This window comes from Apis mellifera, linkage group LG3 (assembly GCF_003254395.2).
Source record: "Apis mellifera strain DH4 linkage group LG3, Amel_HAv3.1, whole genome shotgun sequence".
Taxonomy (NCBI): Eukaryota; Metazoa; Arthropoda; class Insecta; order Hymenoptera; family Apidae; genus Apis; species Apis mellifera.
Genome location: NC_037640.1, coordinates 7,158,215 through 7,174,948, shown reverse-complemented (window position 1 = coordinate 7,174,948; position 16,734 = coordinate 7,158,215). Strand labels below are relative to the sequence as shown.

At 42.1% G+C, this 16,734-nt stretch overlaps 1 protein-coding gene and 1 non-coding gene across 2 annotated transcripts; one reads left to right on the top strand and one right to left on the bottom strand.

Moving 5' to 3' along the window:
- The first annotated feature begins 1,429 nt into the window (after positions 1–1,429).
- On the top strand, positions 1,430–1,510 carry Mir6049 (microRNA 6049). Its single transcript, NR_127325.1, has one exon. It is a non-coding gene; the product is annotated as a microRNA 6049 (primary transcript).
- Positions 1,511–11,762: 10,252 nt separating this feature from the next.
- On the bottom strand, positions 11,763–15,906 carry LOC725698. The gene is made up of 4 exons (XM_026439674.1): positions 13,414–15,906; positions 13,060–13,334; positions 12,621–12,751; positions 11,763–12,401 (listed from the first exon to the last, which is right to left on the bottom strand). The coding sequence occupies exons 1-4, from the start codon at positions 13,640–13,642 to the stop codon at positions 12,254–12,256; spliced, it is 783 nt and encodes a 260-aa protein (XP_026295459.1). The 5' UTR covers positions 13,643–15,906; the 3' UTR covers positions 11,763–12,253.
- Between the last annotated feature and the right edge of the window lie 828 nt (positions 15,907–16,734).

Genomic DNA, 16,734 nt, shown 5'->3' with positions numbered 1-16,734 from the left:
AGTATTCACCGGGGATTCTTTTTATCGCTTATTTTTCTTTCGAGCAATCGCGGTCGTCGGCGATTAATTTCGACGAAACATCCGAGTTATCGACCAAGGAACTGCTTTTTATCGCGTGCGTTGTTTCGTTTATTTCGATACACACATATACACACATATATTCTCTAATACGATATTTTTCAACGCAATTGTATATAATCACCACCTGCGTAGGAAAGTGTTCGATTCAAATTCGATCGATCGATATCGCGGGGACAGAAAAAAAAACGTGACTTTTTTTCTTCTCCCTCCCTCCTCGGGCTTAAAATTTCCCTCCCCGCCGGTTGCCGTAAAAATCGGTGGGCCGCGCGGTGACACGAAAATCCGCAAGCTTGGGAAGGAAGCCCCGTTGGTAATCGATTGCCCGTGTTTGTCCCCGCGATATTGTCCCCGCGTGTCGCGCCGTGGAAAACGTACGAGACAAGGTACAAGCTTGTATAAAGCTTGGGGGGGAAGTAGGAGGGGAGGGGACGTTTTCTCTGCGCTTCGCCACCGATGTCTCCCGTTTCCGCGGCGCAATTTATGCGTGATATCAAACGTGGCGACGACGATGTACAGAAACCGAACGGCCACGTGAACACGATACGCAACGAATTTATGAAGATATTATTCGACGTGACCGCGATGGCAATAAATATTACCGGTACGGATAGGAATTTAACCGTTCGAGAACCGTAGAGAGCCTCGTCGATATTCGGCCTGTCGAGCGGAATACGATCTTGATTTTCGAACCCTCGTTCGTTTCCTTCCTTCGAACAATAACCGATAAACCTAATAAGATACGAGAAGACTAGTTTTTCTTCTCTTTTTCTCGGGAGGGAAAGAAACTTTAGTTGTAACGCAAAATTGTAACGCAAATTTTTACATTCAACGTTATTAACGTTCCTTTCTTTGGGAGTTTTTCAAAACTCGATGCGGATTAATGTATCGTCCGGAATAATAATGATCGCAATTAAGATAATTTTAAACAGATAACATCCCCACGTGAGGAGAAAGAGTACGAATTTATTATCCACAACGAAATTGGATCGAAAATCCCTCCTCCAAAAAAAATCTCTAATAAAAATAGATAATCTACATTATCTCTCTGTAAAAAAAAATGGCACTCGTCATCCCCCGAAGAGAAATCGATTTCGAACGCGGTCGCGTCTCCCTTTTTTTCCTCTCTGTCTCTTCCCCTAGCTCCAGTCGAAGGAGGAGAATTGAACTAACCAGGTTGTGTGTTGTGGCGTTGCAGGTACAAAGCGAATCGTTGCGTGAGCGGGGGCGGTGGCCGCGGGAACGGCGCGACTGGCACCGGAGGCGGTCTAGGTAACGGAGGCAGCGGCCGCGGGGGCGGCGGGGGCGGTAGCCCCGGCAGGGGCGGCGGCGGAGGCGGCGTCGGAGGAGGAGGCGGAGGTAGGAACGGAGGAATAGACGGTGGTGCGATACCCGCTACACCACCGACGATCAGCCGTTACCACCACCGCTACCATCACCACCATCACCACCATCATCGTAATCACGACCACGTCACCACGACCACCACGGCGGACGCCACCACCATCACTGGCGTCGCCTGGCACCTCAGGCACAAGCTACCCCTTGGAAAGCAGTGCCTCGAACACCGTCTTCAACATCGGCATCACCATCGGTCCCCCTATCGGGCCTTAAACATGGGCCAAAAGATTTCAGGTTAGAAGACGCATTGTATATACACATATATACACACGCGCATACCTTCCCCCGAATGAAGATCGAGTCTGGTGTGTATGTGTGTGTGTATAGGAGCCATTCGACGGTATTTTAGGGATTTTAGTCGGAGAGAGAGGTTCGGTACGGGCGGGCCACCATGGGCCGAGGGAACGTGGACCGGTTTCAGAGGTGGATCGGAGAACGTAGGAGATCGTAGGACGAAGTGGTTGGCGATTAGAAATGATGAAAGTAGAATTTCGGATATTGTTGATTTTAGTGGAAACGTACGGGTGTTTCTTTTTTTTTTTGGAAAAATTAATTTTGCAGGATTATATGTATATTGGAATAATATCGGTTAGTTCTTAGGAGAAATATTATATCGATAATAAAACGATTCAAACGCGCTTGATGGACAAATTATGCAATCACGGTTTATGAATGATACATTGAAAAGAAAAAAATATGTAATAATCATTCTGGATATAATGGATTCTCGTAATTTGCACGATTAGCAAAGCATATCCATTTCCGATAGGCGCTTGGATTATCATACATTATTCGAAGAATTTTATGAACATTGTATAAACTGAATTTTTTTAAATTAAGAAGTAAGAAGGATAGAGGACGTTTTTGTAAAACATGTTGTACATGCAATGTTGGATTCGTTTTAGATTCTAACGCGGCCAAGTTACGTACGCGATGCGATACGCGCTCGAGAGGTTGATTCACCTCGTGCTCGAGCTTGAGTCCAGGGTCAAGGCCTCTGACCGCTCTCGATTTTACCTACCTGCTTCAGGTAGAAGCTCGAGCAGGTCCTTCAGACCTCGATTCCATCCTCCGATTAACCACCATATGTATATATAAAATATCAACTTGGAACGAGAGTTTTACGATACCCGATTTCGTTTCGTCAATTTTTAACGACAAAAAAAAAAAAGAAAGAATTCCTCGAACTCGATTAAACTTATCTCGTTGAAAATTAACTTGGAAACGATAACTCGAATCTCGTTCCTCCGTTAAATATCCAAATATCTCTCTTCTTTTCTCGTCCCCTCCCTAACTCCCATCCCAGAGCTTACCAACAAAATCTCTATTATTAAACGGAGGATCGAGCGGAACAATTACACTCGCTAATTAGCCAATTACATCCCTCCCGATTGCCATTTAGAAAAAAAGCAATTATTCCGTTTAAAAAGGAAACCTTCCTTTTCAGAATCGCGTCGTGAATCGATACCCATCGATCGTAACTTCCCATCCCTCCTCTCCCGTCATGATTTACACCGGCCATTTGCCCGCTTCCGCAGATTCATTCGATCCTGCAACGATCCCCCTCTCTCCCCACTCCGCCTCCCCCTTGTCTTTTCGAGAAATTTGTCGCCCTCGACCGCAGCCAATTCGCAGCTCAGCTGCACCCGTGAAATTTACGAGGCAAGTGTGTTATATCCGAGCGAGAGTGCGGCCCGTGGCGACGCACGAGGGTTGCCGGTTTCGAGAGGGGGAGAAAAAACGCGGCGGTAGCCGCCCAGGTCCAGGGTGTCTCGATCGTCTGGAGGGATAACGGCGTGAAAAAAAGAAAGAAAGAGAAGAAAAAGGGTACAAAAAGGAGCCACGAACGCGAGAACGAACGCTGGAAGAGAAGGAGGAGGAGGAGGAGGAGGGAAGTTAGAGTCGAAAGGTCGACTTGGACCGGATACAGGTCCGTGAAACGGCCTTTCTATTAGTACCCCTCGGTTTTTCGGTTGTTGGAGGGAACGAGATAGCAGTACAGACCCTTTGAAATCCTCGGGCTCTCCTTTCCAGAACCCTCGTTCCAGGACCCTCGAACGGCGCTCGCGCGCTAGGGGAACAGCTGCCAGAGCAAATAAACCGGCATCCAAGGATATCGGTCTCTCGAGACCCGGCCGAATCAAGGGAGAACGAGATGGCGAACTTTCGAAAACCTTGAACGAAGGCCTGCTGCGCCCGCCGGACCAGAGAGAGGGGAGGGGACCCTTCGTTATTTTTCTTCCATTCTCTTTTCTCTCTCTCTCTCTCTCTCTCGACAAATCTACCCGGTATCCAGGTATATCTCTCCTCCTGGTGGATGAACCGCGAGAATCCCACGGATCGCGATCTGAATTATTTATAACGAGCGCCGGTGGAAATTCCTCCGGCGGATGAAATTTCGTCCACGCTTTCATTTTTCGCGCGATATATTCACGCGTTCAACCAGCGAGCGTGTCAGTTGTCCGTGAAGGTAGGCGTTCTAGGAAACGGAACTCGAAAGCGAGAAATCTCTCCGGGCGGAGAGAAAAGAGAAATGAAAAGAAAAGATAATATTTTGGCTCGTGTGTCATTGTGCGTTGGATATGGATGATAGGATAAAGATCTTTCCCGTAGAAGAAAAAGAAAATCTTTTCACGGGGATGTTGGAAACATTATTATTGGTTTGAGAGAGAGAGAATAGTTGGTGACTGATGGATTATTTTTTGTCTACAGGAGGGGTTAAAAGCGTGACACGCGAGGCTACAGCAGGAGCTGTCGGTGGAGTCGGCGTCGGCGGTGGCGGCGTCGTAGCTTACAAACCAGTGGTACCAAGAGAGCTGGCGCAACATTTCGCGAGGCCGCCACGGCTCGATGTCCTTCTCGACATGCCACCCGCCTCGCGGGAAACACAAATTCATCATAGTTGGAACGCTAACGATCGTAGTCTCAACATATTTGTCAAGGTAACAGTAGTAATCCTTAACTTTTGGAAAAAAAGGAAAAAAGAAATATCAATCGTAGACGAAGCGCCGTTAAAACTTCGAAAAATTAATCAATTTTAACCAATTTCTGTTGGTTCGTTTCAGGATGACGACAAGTTAACATTTCATCGGCATCCCGTGGCTCAAAGCACAGATTGCATAAGAGGGAGGGTAGGGTACACGAAAGGAATGCATGTCTGGGAGCTGTTCTGGAGCACGAGGCAAAGAGGAACGCACGCCGTGGTAGGCGTTGCGACGGCAGAAGCACCCCTTCACAGTGTCGGCTATCAGAGTTTGGTGGGCAACAATGAGCAAAGCTGGGGTTGGGATCTCGGTAGGAACAAACTCCTCCATGATTCGAAGAACAATACCGGTATAACTTATCCGGCTCTTCTCAAATCCGATGAAACGTTCATTGTTCCTGACAAATTCCTAGGTAATTGTTCTCCTCGTTATTAAAAAAATGTAATACCAATGTTTTATATGCGCTTACGGAAAATATCTTTCATTATTTTCCCAGTGGTCTTGGACATGGATGAAGGCACGTTAGCATTTGTCGTTGACGGCCAATACCTTGGTGTCGCGTTTAAAGGCCTGAAAGGCAAGAAACTTCACCCCATTGTATCCGCTGTTTGGGGACATTGTGAGATCACGATGAAATATATCGGTGGACTTGATCGTAAGTAGTCTCATCACAATCTGGACATCTGCATGACTATGTATATACAGTAATGATCGTGTCGGAACTGTAATAACGGTGTACTACGTATTTTGTTTCAGCCGAACCTTTGCCTTTGATGGACCTTTGTCGAAGAGTGATCCGAAAACGAATTGGCAAAGATAAGATAGAAGAGAAAGTGAACGCGTTGAGCCTGCCGTTAGCGGTGAAAACTTATCTCCTGTATCGTGACAGGAGGTAACTACCGAGTGCTAGCTCCGTAAATACTACAACCACGATTACGACTGTGAACACCACTGCGCTATTGAATCGTTGCCACCACGACGCACAGGGGAACGCCCGCTACCCCGTCGCATGCCACCGAGCACACCAGCCCATAAGCCGCTTCTACGAACCATGGTGTTTCTATCCATGTCAGGATAAGTCGAGACGAGCACGATCTTCGTGGTCGCGTACGTTGTCATCGTCGTCGTCGTCTTCGCCGTCGTCGTCATCGTCGTCGTCGTCATCGTCGTCGTCTTCTTCGTCGTCGTCGTCGACGTCGTCGACGACCTCGTCCTCGTCGTCGACGACATCGTCATCGTCTTCATCATCCCTATCATCGCTGGCATGATTATTCGTCGTCGTTCTCATATGTTCATCATTCTCGTTGTCATTGTCGTTGTTAACCTGATCGTTATCGTCATTGTCGTTCCCGAATAAAAATCAACATGTGCACGCTAAGATGTGGAGGGAAGAGAAGATTTTTAAAAAAAGGCACGAACATACGGGACACATACGCGAATCGTATCGGGACTAGCGAATTATTTAGGTGATATTGTTGTCTTGTGTTAACGTATGCGATTAAAATCGTGACGAAGTCTTTATCAATTGTTAATAATGATAATTAATAGAAAGAAAAAAAAAATGGCGCACGATGCATTTCGATAAAGCATTTCGTGTGCACATCGCTCGGCGCTATTATCTTTTTATCTTTTTTTTTTTCCTCTTATTTCGTTTTTTTTTCCTTTTTTTTCTTTTTTTTTTTTTAGTAATTTTTTTTTTTTAGTTATCGCGTTATTAGAACGTTCTGCGTGTGACAAAGAAGAAATACAAGCTAAGAAATAGAGGACCAGATTATATATGGACAAGAAAATGCACACACGTGGCTCGGATAGAGAAAGAGAGAGATCGACAAGAAGTGATCGCAAGAAGGAAAAACAGCTCTTCATATAGTTGGCCAGTAAAAACGTTACACTTAGTCGAGTTTGAAGGCTGAATAACGGATAACGTTTCGTTTATTAATGAACAATGGGTAGCGGGCTTGTTCTAGTCCAGCCACATTGCGCGAATAAGAAAGCGAGGAGAAAATAAATTTTCTTCACGATTTAAACGAAGAGGAATAATCGACGAAACTTCGAAAAGATTTCTTCTAACCGCACTAACCGCGGAAACAATTATTGTTCATACGAACTGTCGAAAAAAGAAAAATGTGTGTACAGTGAAAAAAGCCAGCCGATCGAACAGCCACCTTCCAATAGACTCGTTTTTCAAGTATTTTCTAAGCATGCTAGGTCTAATGAAATATAGTGGTATGTATGATTCGTGGATGGACACGAAAGGGAACGAAAGAGAACTTTAAGATATACATATATAAATATATATATATGTATATGATTTAACAAGTAACACGCCTTCGATTTTTCCTTCGTATTTTTGTTTTATTTCGTTTATCGTTTAGTTAGAAAAAAAGCCCCGAGAAAAGCATACGTATCGCAGCTAGGAATTATCTCCAAATGATATATTTTAGCGGGGAAAGAAGCTAAGAAAGAAGGTATGAAATTTTATGGCGTACACGATTATCGTATTTGAACAAAACTCGAGAAAAAAAATGGGAGAGACAAAAATTACAATTACCTCGATTAAGTTGATGAAGTAATAGAAAAAGAAGAAGAAGAAGAAGATGAAAAAAAAACAAGAAGAAAACGATGAAGATTAGTTATACGTAGTTAAACATTTAGAGCGAGCGAACGAGCAACGGGCATATTATGGCTGATTAGATTCCAAACACGAATTAAAACTGTCTCTGAGGAGAGAGAGAAAGAGCTGCCTGAGACATCGGTGCGCGAGAATGTGTTAATGACTGTATTATAACGCTGAAAAAAAAAAAAAAAAAGAAGAAAAAAGAAATCATGGCGACGATCTAGATAATATGGTCACGATGATGATGATGATGATGATTGTGATGAATGGGATAATGATGATAGATAAAACAATTAAATATCGGGCGTGTTGCTACCTATACTATTAGCATGACAAATTATGACTGGTCCCTAGTAACTCTTTAATCTTACGTTTGTCGCTTAAGTTTAATGATAATGTGCCGTTTATCGGCAATGTCGATTTGTACATAGGGTATAATAATTATAATAATATCTATCGGTACGACAATGAATGTATTGTGGGTAGTCATTGTATCCAAGACCGTAAGGACGAACCGAATGCGAGAAAAAGAATGAAGAAAAAGATATATAGAATTTCTATCGCATGCAAATAACGCAGAGGCAAAATTGTCAATGAAAACAGCTCTCCATTTTTATTTTCACATTTAGTTCGCGAGAGAAAGAGAGAGAGAGATTCTTTCTTTGGTTCTTTTTTTTTTTTTTCTTTCCAACTTTCGACGAGACGAAAGTAAATGTTTTGCTTGATACCACGCATCGTTGTTCATTCTCTCTCTAAAAAAAAAAAACGAGTGAGTTTTCTTGTAGAGCTCGTCTTTCACAAAAAAAAAAAAAACACGTCTTCCAGTTTGTCTGGCCAGACATACGGTTGCATCTTTTTTATGAAAACGGAGAAGAAAACTATCCTTTTCTTTTTTTCCTTTTTTTTTTTGTTATATATACATATATATATACGTAAGTTTTATATCGTGGCCACGTTTCTTAACCATTCATTTCACCTACTTTCCATCGATTTAAAAGCCGTTCTCAAAGACACGCACGATCTCGCAATCGGCAGCCATTGCTTCGTGATCTTGCGGTCCTCAATACGCACACCCAAACTCGCTGTTAGAGCAATGTTCAACCTTCACACCGTCTTTGCTCGATTCTCCCCTCGGTCGAGATGACCTTTGGCCAAGGGAGAACGCGAGAAGAGAAAAGGAAACAAATTAAAGATTCGTGGCAAGGAAAAGAGAAGAAAGGAAGAAAGGATGGAGGAGGATCTGAACGGATGGAAAAATAAAAAGAGTGAGATTGTACGAACGAGCGAAAAACGAAAGAAAAAGTTCTTCGCACGTGTTAGAGCGATAATGCGCGCCGCAACGTGCTTCCTTCGCGCATTTCATCAACGCTCGTCGCGAATGTCGAAACTTGTAGCCATGTATATTTCGGGCAACGTGTGTGTCGCGTGTTGTATCGCGTAGCGGTGAGAAAAAAGGAATTTACCGCGATCATAGGTCGGACTCGACGTCTTCGTCGTGGTTATAACGCCGTTCGTCGAAACTTTTGCCTCGTTTGTAAGAAGAAAAAAAAGAAAGAAAGAAAGAAAGAAAGAAGATAAAATTAAAATAATAATAATAATATAAAGTAGAGAACGGTTCTCTCTCGAGCGCGACGCGGACGTCGCGTGTATTATCTTTGTATGCGTGAAATCAAGTGGAAGTAAACAGAGAGCACATAAATAGCGAGTAAAAAGAAAAAGAAATTGTATAAGGTATAAAAAAAAAAGAAAAAAAAGAAAGAAAACACGTATATAGGAAAGATTTAAAAAAAATGCGAGTGTTGGACACTCGTTTCTGGAGACGCGCGTTTCGAAAAACGAAAGAAAGAAAGAAAGAAAGAAAGAAAAAGAATGAAAGAAATATCAGCGACGATAGATAGCAGTGTGAGAGAGAAAGAGGAAAAAGGAAGTGAGATTCACACACACACACAACACACATACACGCGCGCGCGCGTCGAGAAGACATTATCTTTTTCCCGCGAGAAATCACACTCTCCTCCATCTTGCTACCGTCGTGTTGTACCTATATTATTTTCTATAAAAAAAAAAAACAAAAAAAGAGAGAGCAAGCGATTGATTGTTTTTTTTTTTCTTTTTCGTTTTTTTCTTCGTGCGCGTGTCACGTTTCAAGCATATGAGACAGAACGAGAAAAAGGTATAGCGTTTAGAATGTTGTATATATTATTAATTAATGATTAATATTAATATTATTATTATTATTATTATTATTGTATCGGCTCGATATAGTTTAATTGATTAATCAATTATATCGTGTTATAGTCGGCATAATTGTGGATTCAGTTTTTGTACGGTGAGGTGAGAAACGATCTAATTAAAAAAACGCGATCGATCGATCGACAGTGTTGGATTGAAAGGAAGAAAGATTATAAGGGCACGCGTTCTCTTCGACGCGCTTCGTCGTTCTTTTTTTTTCCCACTTTTTTTTTCTTTTTTTTTTTTCTCTCTCTCCCCCCTTTTTCTTACTTTTTTTTTTTTTCGCATCCGAGCGACGACGCTTCCGGAAACGCGCCCACGAAGATTTCCTATTATTTAAATCGCATTAACGATTGGACGAAAGATAATGGATTACTGCGAATAAAGCAAGTAAAAAGTAAAGAAACGTGTTTTTATACCGCCGCGTATATTCGTTCCAACGCGTTTTGTCCTCTTTATATATATATATATTTTATATATATATATATATATATACACACACACACATATATAGCGTATTTTACGTGTCTTCCAACTTTACGTTCATGATTTTGCTTTTTTTGTTTTCCTTTTTTTTTTAATTTGATTTTCCGTCAGTTTTTAATTTAAATTATCTTGTTCCTTTTTTTTTCTTTTTTTTTTCTTTTTTTAGTTCTATTGTTTGTACATGTTGAACGATACCTTCTCTCGGGTTGAACACATTTCTGCTTTCGATTTTGATAATAATGTTATATTTGTTTTATATTCGGAACACATTTGTCGATGATTGTTTTATCCACACGAGGATCGATCGATCCGATGACACAATCGAGTCAACTGTTTTATATTTTTTAATCGTATTTTAAAAACTTTATCCGTTTGATTCACGTCTACTACTTCCGTTGTTAGTTATTTTATCGAATTTAAAAATATGCGAATCAGGAACGGACAAGAAGATTAGTTTAAGTAATTTTCATTATATATATATATATATATATATATATATATATATATATATATATATATATATAAAGAGAGAGAGAGAGAAGGAGGGAGAGAAAAAAAAGGAAGAAAAAAGCCGATACCTCGATCGATCGATCGCCAGATCGATCGTCCAACGGAAACAAAAAAGTCGCAGGGGAATATCTTGGCTTGCGATCACCGAAATAGAGCGGCCATGTTTTTTTTTTTCGAATTCGTCAACTTTTGCCGCCGAGTAAAGGGTGTTCGAAAACCAAGAAGAGGAAACAGAGTTGCGAGAAACAAAAATGAAAAAAAATATGGGTGTTTCGAGATATTTTTTGTGAACTGTCTGCCGCCTGCCTGTGCAAAACTACGTTGCCTCGACAAATGTGTCTAATTTATTGTCGATACGATAATTAGCTGGACTTTTAAGCTGCGTGCGTGCAAAGTGATAATCGAGAGAAAGAGAGAAAGAGAGAAAGAGATATTGTGTGTGTGTATGCGTGCGAGTGTGCGTGTGTGTGTGTATGTGTATACGTGCGCGTTCGATGTGAAAGAAGCGGGCAAACAAAAGGGTTGTGCGAGAATGGATGAAAGAAGGAAAAGCCGGAACAAAGAATGCGAGCGAGCATTGCATCTGGCACCGGATGGTCTTCGTACCGAGTATATTCGTTCTTTCCCAATTCTTTTTGTTTGTTTGCGCGGCGAAAAAAAGAAAAAGAGAAAAACGAGAATTCAACGCGATCAAGTTGGGCGATTTAAAATTTAATTGAACTTCTTCGTAGTCGTCGAGAAACTAAACTAGTAATAATAGAATTATTCGAAGAGAAGAGAGAGAGAGAGAGAAAGAGAGAAAAAAAAAAGATACAGAGAAGAAATACGAAATACGAAAATATTCCGAGGAAGTGGATTATTTTTTTAAGTTTGGAAAGGACAGCGTGTATCGAGACCACTTCCGGCCCGGTTTTTGCGAGCCTGAATTCACACACAATGTTCTTTTTCTCTTGTGTTTTTTTTTTTTTCCTTTGAAGCCTGGACTATTGCAACGAGCGATCTCACGTCTATTTAAGCATAAGTTTACGAGTTTAACGTGGTATTGCTGTATAGTGGCGAGTGAACACGAAGAATTTATAAATATGTAATGCCTTAATGTTATATAAACGATAATAATGGTATAGCGTTACTTGTATAATTAGTTGTGACGCGAGGCTGGAGGATCAAGGAGGATCGTGGATAAGATAGATAGATCGAAGGGAGGTGGTAAACAGAAAGGGAGAGAAAGAGAGAAATAACGAACGAACGAAGAAAAACGAGATATATATCGATGTGAAAACAAGAGGACAAAAGTAGAAAACGTAAAAGGGTGATGCGGTAGGTGCGGCGGTTTGTCTCCATTCTGTTCGTGATTTGATATTTTTTTATAATTCTGACGACGAGAGAGAACGAGATTGGAGAGAAAGAGAGAGAGAGAGGGAGTGAGTATAAATGGAGCGTGTATAGAGAGCGGACTGCTATCTAAAATAGTTCAGGCTAGATGTCGATGTTTGTAGCAGATAAAGAACAAAAAAAAAAAACACAACACAGCATATTGTAATTAAAATTAAAAGTCATTAATACCGCCCGCTTTTTTATTCGTCCGATCGATCGATCCAATCTTTTCTCCTTGTCCCTCTTTTTTTAAATAAAAAATCAGCCGATACATCTATTATTAGATTCGTCCACTCGAAAAGAGTAATTTAAATACCGCGTTCGTTGTCAATTTTTTTTTTCTTTCTTTTACGAAAACAATCTTCATTAAGAGGAAAGGAAATATACGAAACATTTTGAAGAGAAAAAACTAGAACTATTCGAATCATTCGTCGAATCCTAGATTTTTCTATTTCTTCCGCCGATAATTCCTAATTTTTCTTTTTCAAAATCAATTCTAATGAATAAAACGCACGATCGAGCAAATTTATTTCCAAATTTAAACGTGTTATCATCGTGTTAAGTTTCAATTCTATGTATCCTTCTTCGAAGGGACTTGCTGCTCGTCACAACCCCTGTAAAGCACCTCGCAGTCCTCGCCACGGATCCCAGCCTCGCCCGCGTCCCGAACCAAACGGGACCATCCGGAGGAGGGCTTCAGAGATTTCTCCACGCCTCGTCTGAAAGCAGACGCATACGAGCTAAGCTTTCTCGTGTTCGGAGCACGTGTGAGCGCAGTTTAATATCCGCGTGGAATTTCGAGAAACAAGGGCGCCCCTTCGCTCCAGATATTCCGTGTCTTTCGCTTCGTGACGACACTTGGAATATTAAATTTCATTGTCTCTGGCTGGGAACTGGCCTCGAAGCAATAAAGGCAGGAGGGGGAGGTTGGAACTCACGTTAAGTACTTGGCCAGTATCTTGCCGGTTGCGCCGAACGCCTTCAAGAGCTTTCGATTCTCCAGGCAAACGGTCCTCTGTATGCACCTCACCCTGCCATCCTCGTCGAGCACGTCTTCCTGTTCCGGTGTCTACGAACAAGGGAAGAACTGTAATTACCCTTAAACCCGTGGAATTCAAGCTATGTGAAGAAATATATAGAATAATTAACTCTTTAACGAGCTGGAAAAATATATGACGGAACGAATTTAAGTTTATAGAAATGAATGAATATAACGAATCGATCTTTTTTAAAGAAGATAATTTGCATTCTACGAAATGGATGGAGCTTTCTTGGAGTTTGAGTTAAAAATTTAAACATTTAAAGCAGAGAGAGAAAAAAATATCGTGATGGATAAATTTTAACTAATTCAATAATTCTTCGATGAAAAATTCTTACCGCGGAATCAAAGTTGTACGAAGCGTAAAGCTCTCTTTTCCTCCTCGCCGACAGCACATCCGTCAGAAGCTCTCTCCGTTTCACGTTCACGATCGTGTTCTGAATAACGGCGAACAGCAGCAACAAACCTATGAAACTGACTATCATAAGCTGCTTGGAGGACGGGCCAATCGGATAATCGATCGAGTGGGCCACCGGATATCCGAAGTGCGGATGATCGTACACGTAAGCCGGCACGTTATCGCTCCTCAGATGAACGTAGGGCCTTTGCGCCGCTGAAAACCGCCGTTCACATTAACCGTCTAACTTTTCTATCTGCCACAACCCTCGGGCACAATCGCGCATCAACGTTACCGAGGAGAAAATTATTGACAGGTGCGGTGGTGGTGGGACGCGCGATAAGCTCGGAAGAACGCGTCATATCCTGTCGAAGCGCAGTTTCCACTCTGGCCGATGATTCGAGAACGGAGCCATTTCCGGGGAGCGGAAACACCGCAGTTTTTGCATCCTGGCCGAGGATCGAAACTGCGAACGCGCTTAACAACAATGGAAAAACTCTGCTCCTCGCGAGAAAGGTGAACATTTCTCTTCTCACTTGAATTTTTTTCTCTCTCTCTGCTCGATAAATTATTTTTTTTAAAAATTCGTTCTCGTGGCTTATTGTTTTTTGTTGCGAATCGACGATGATGCTCGACTGGCGGTATGTCGACGATGATCGGTCGTTTTAAGAAGAAAAGAACGGATCCGTGACGTAGGCGAAAAAAAGTGGCGGCAATTTCGAAGATTGCGCTGTCATCATTCGGCTCGCTGAATCTATCGCGCGAGTTCACGTTGCGAAAACGGCATGCCTCGTTCCTCGAAGCGACGATTTCTATCGTAATCGGCCCCCTCGAATAGGGATCTTTTATCCTGGCCATGTGATTTTACGCTCGGGTTAAGTGCGTCTACGAAACGAGCATCCTATCCGACTACTTTCCTCCATCCCCTCCTTCTAAACTGATAAAAAGAAGTAGAAATAATGAGCAACGAAGTATTTTACAGTGGTAAAATCGATAAAGTTTCTTGGAATCGAAATTTAATATCAAGTTGAAAATTGAGATTCCGTCCAAAAAATTTTGGCAACAACAAAAATGGTCAAGTTATTTATTTGTGTAGAGATAGAATTTAAAGCTTTGAAGCTTCGCTTCGTTCAAAAGAAAACGGAAGTGATATAGCGTTTTTCGCGATAACAACAGATTCACAGAATCGCCTCTGATACGAGGCAACACAACGGGAGGAGTGTCTAAACTTTCTTCGCGATTGATCCGAGCAGTTCCTCCGAAACGGAAACTTTGCAATTACAACGTGGCGGTACGCAACGATCCGTACGTAACATCGAACCCAATCGCAAAAATGGAAGGTAAATTGGAATCGGCGATGCAAAGGCACTCCACCCCCGTCCCCCCGTGCACGCGGGATTGTATCACACACAACGGGGAGACAAAGGATTGCCTGATTTTGAGTGCGTAAAAAAAGAGAGAGAGAGAAAGGGGAAAAAAGAGAAACGGCGTGTTTGATGTAAATGTTCGAACAACGAACAGGACTGAGAGGGTGGGCAAATCGGTTGGTTAGGCTGGTTGCTGGATCCAAGGGGTTGCTATGGCGATGGGACGGTCGCCGGTGAGGGGGAGGGGACAGAGGGCTGTTGCCTGGAGGGTTCGTCTGTCTGGAGCCCTTCTAAAGGGGATGATGTTCTTCGCTACGTCTGGACTCTGCTGACTGGTAGTTTTACAACGAGTCAGCTGTTTCATAAAGACTTCCTTCGTGGATTTGCTTAAAGATCCACTTATTCTCCCTTTAATATCATCCGCTTGTAATATAATTCTAAGTTTTTAAGGTCCTCTCTCCTTTTAAATATACTTTATCGTTGAATCTCTTTTTTTTTTTTAAACGAGAGAAGAAAAATTTATCTTATATCAATGGAAGACAATTATCTTGAGATAGGTTATTATTTCCTCGATGAACGGTCAGTTATCCTATCTTTAAATCCTATTGCATCATAACTCTGAGTCTATTAGCTCTTTCTCTGATATTCTCTTGTTATTAGAGTTTTTTTATTATAAATCAAGAACGAGAGAGAGAGAGTTTCTTATTCCGTCGTGGATAGATAATTTTAGCTTTTCTTAATTTAGAAATACTTGTCGAATGAAAAAAAAAAGTTTACGTTGAAACAACTTTATGTTAAAATTCGTGGATTAGCGAACGTTCAGGGCTCTTCTAAAAAAAAGTATCACAGAGATCTGACAAGAGGAAAATTTTCGCGACAAATAACGGGGCCGATCTTTGGCCGCCCCATATTCCTCCAGTTTCCACGAAGAGAAAATTTCCACTCACCCACTTCCAACTTCCCTCCTCAACTATTTATTAATTGTTCCTCCTCCTTCTCCCTTCCTCTTTCGACGGCACGCGTCATCCTCTCCTCCTAAACTTCGAGTCCCAGGTAGCTGGCCACCGATGTGTCTCCTTTCCATGTATGTATAATCGCCAATAATTCTCGAGCATGCACTTTCAACCCCATGTGACACGTTTTCCTTAGGTAGCGGAGCGTACGATATCCTTGGGACCGGGCTTCTTTGAAAGCGGCACGGGAAAATAGAACGTCTATGTACCTATGGTTTATAAATAACCACTGTGCGTTGCATTTTTTTTTTTTTTTTTTTTTTTTAATAGAACGAGCCAAGATGAAACGCATTTCGAAGAAATGTTACTGGATCGCGTGACGAAGCAAAACCCCTTCCAACGAAACAGTGAGCAACTACCCTAAAAAAAATTCGTCAAAGTTAATCCCGTGTTTTCTTTTTTTTTTTGTGACAATTTTATCGATCTTTCGCACTTGAAACGAAAAGTATTTATTTCAAGTATAGAGATAAACTTCGTTTCATGAACTTTATAAAATTTCCTTTTATGAAGGAAAAATATCTCGCCCTTTTATAAAGAGGAGCGAGTATTTTAGGAAATGATCTTTCAAAAAATACAACTTTAAAAACACGCGAGTCATATCTCCTTATACGATTCCTGGGGAAAAGAAAGGGAAAGATGGATTCGTTAATAACGTGTCCTTTTTCGAATCTTCATATATGAAAAAAAAAAGAAGTAAGAGTCACCTCTCGAAGGTTGAAACGAACATCTCGTGTTCAAATATACAGAAGAAAGCAGACGTTCTGGCGACAACGTGGAGAGAACATCGAGATGATGCTCTCTGCCGGGCGTTGCCAGTTTATCGCTCGCGATAAAAGCGGGGATTGTTTTTTCTCTCTCTCTCTCCCTCTCTCCCTCTCCCTCTCCAGAGGCTGGTATCGGGGTCACATCGATAGACACGCCGCGTGAACGAGCCGCGGTTTTCACGCCAACGCGGCGCGAGCAGGCATTATATTTTTAGTACGCTTTTACAACGGCCGCCCCAAGCTCGGACGTATCGCTCGAGCCGACTTTTTATCACGGTCCAATCGAAATCGCCCCGACCTGCAATCAGAGCTTCGTTAGCGGCCCTTTTATGCGAAACGGCCGACCACAGGCGGCTAGACGCCGCTCCCCACCCCTCCTCCTCCCCTTCTTTTCCTTCCTCTGACCCGTGTCACAGAATTTTCTCTCTCTCTCTCTCTCTTTTTTATTAATATTTCTCCTCTCACTGTACTT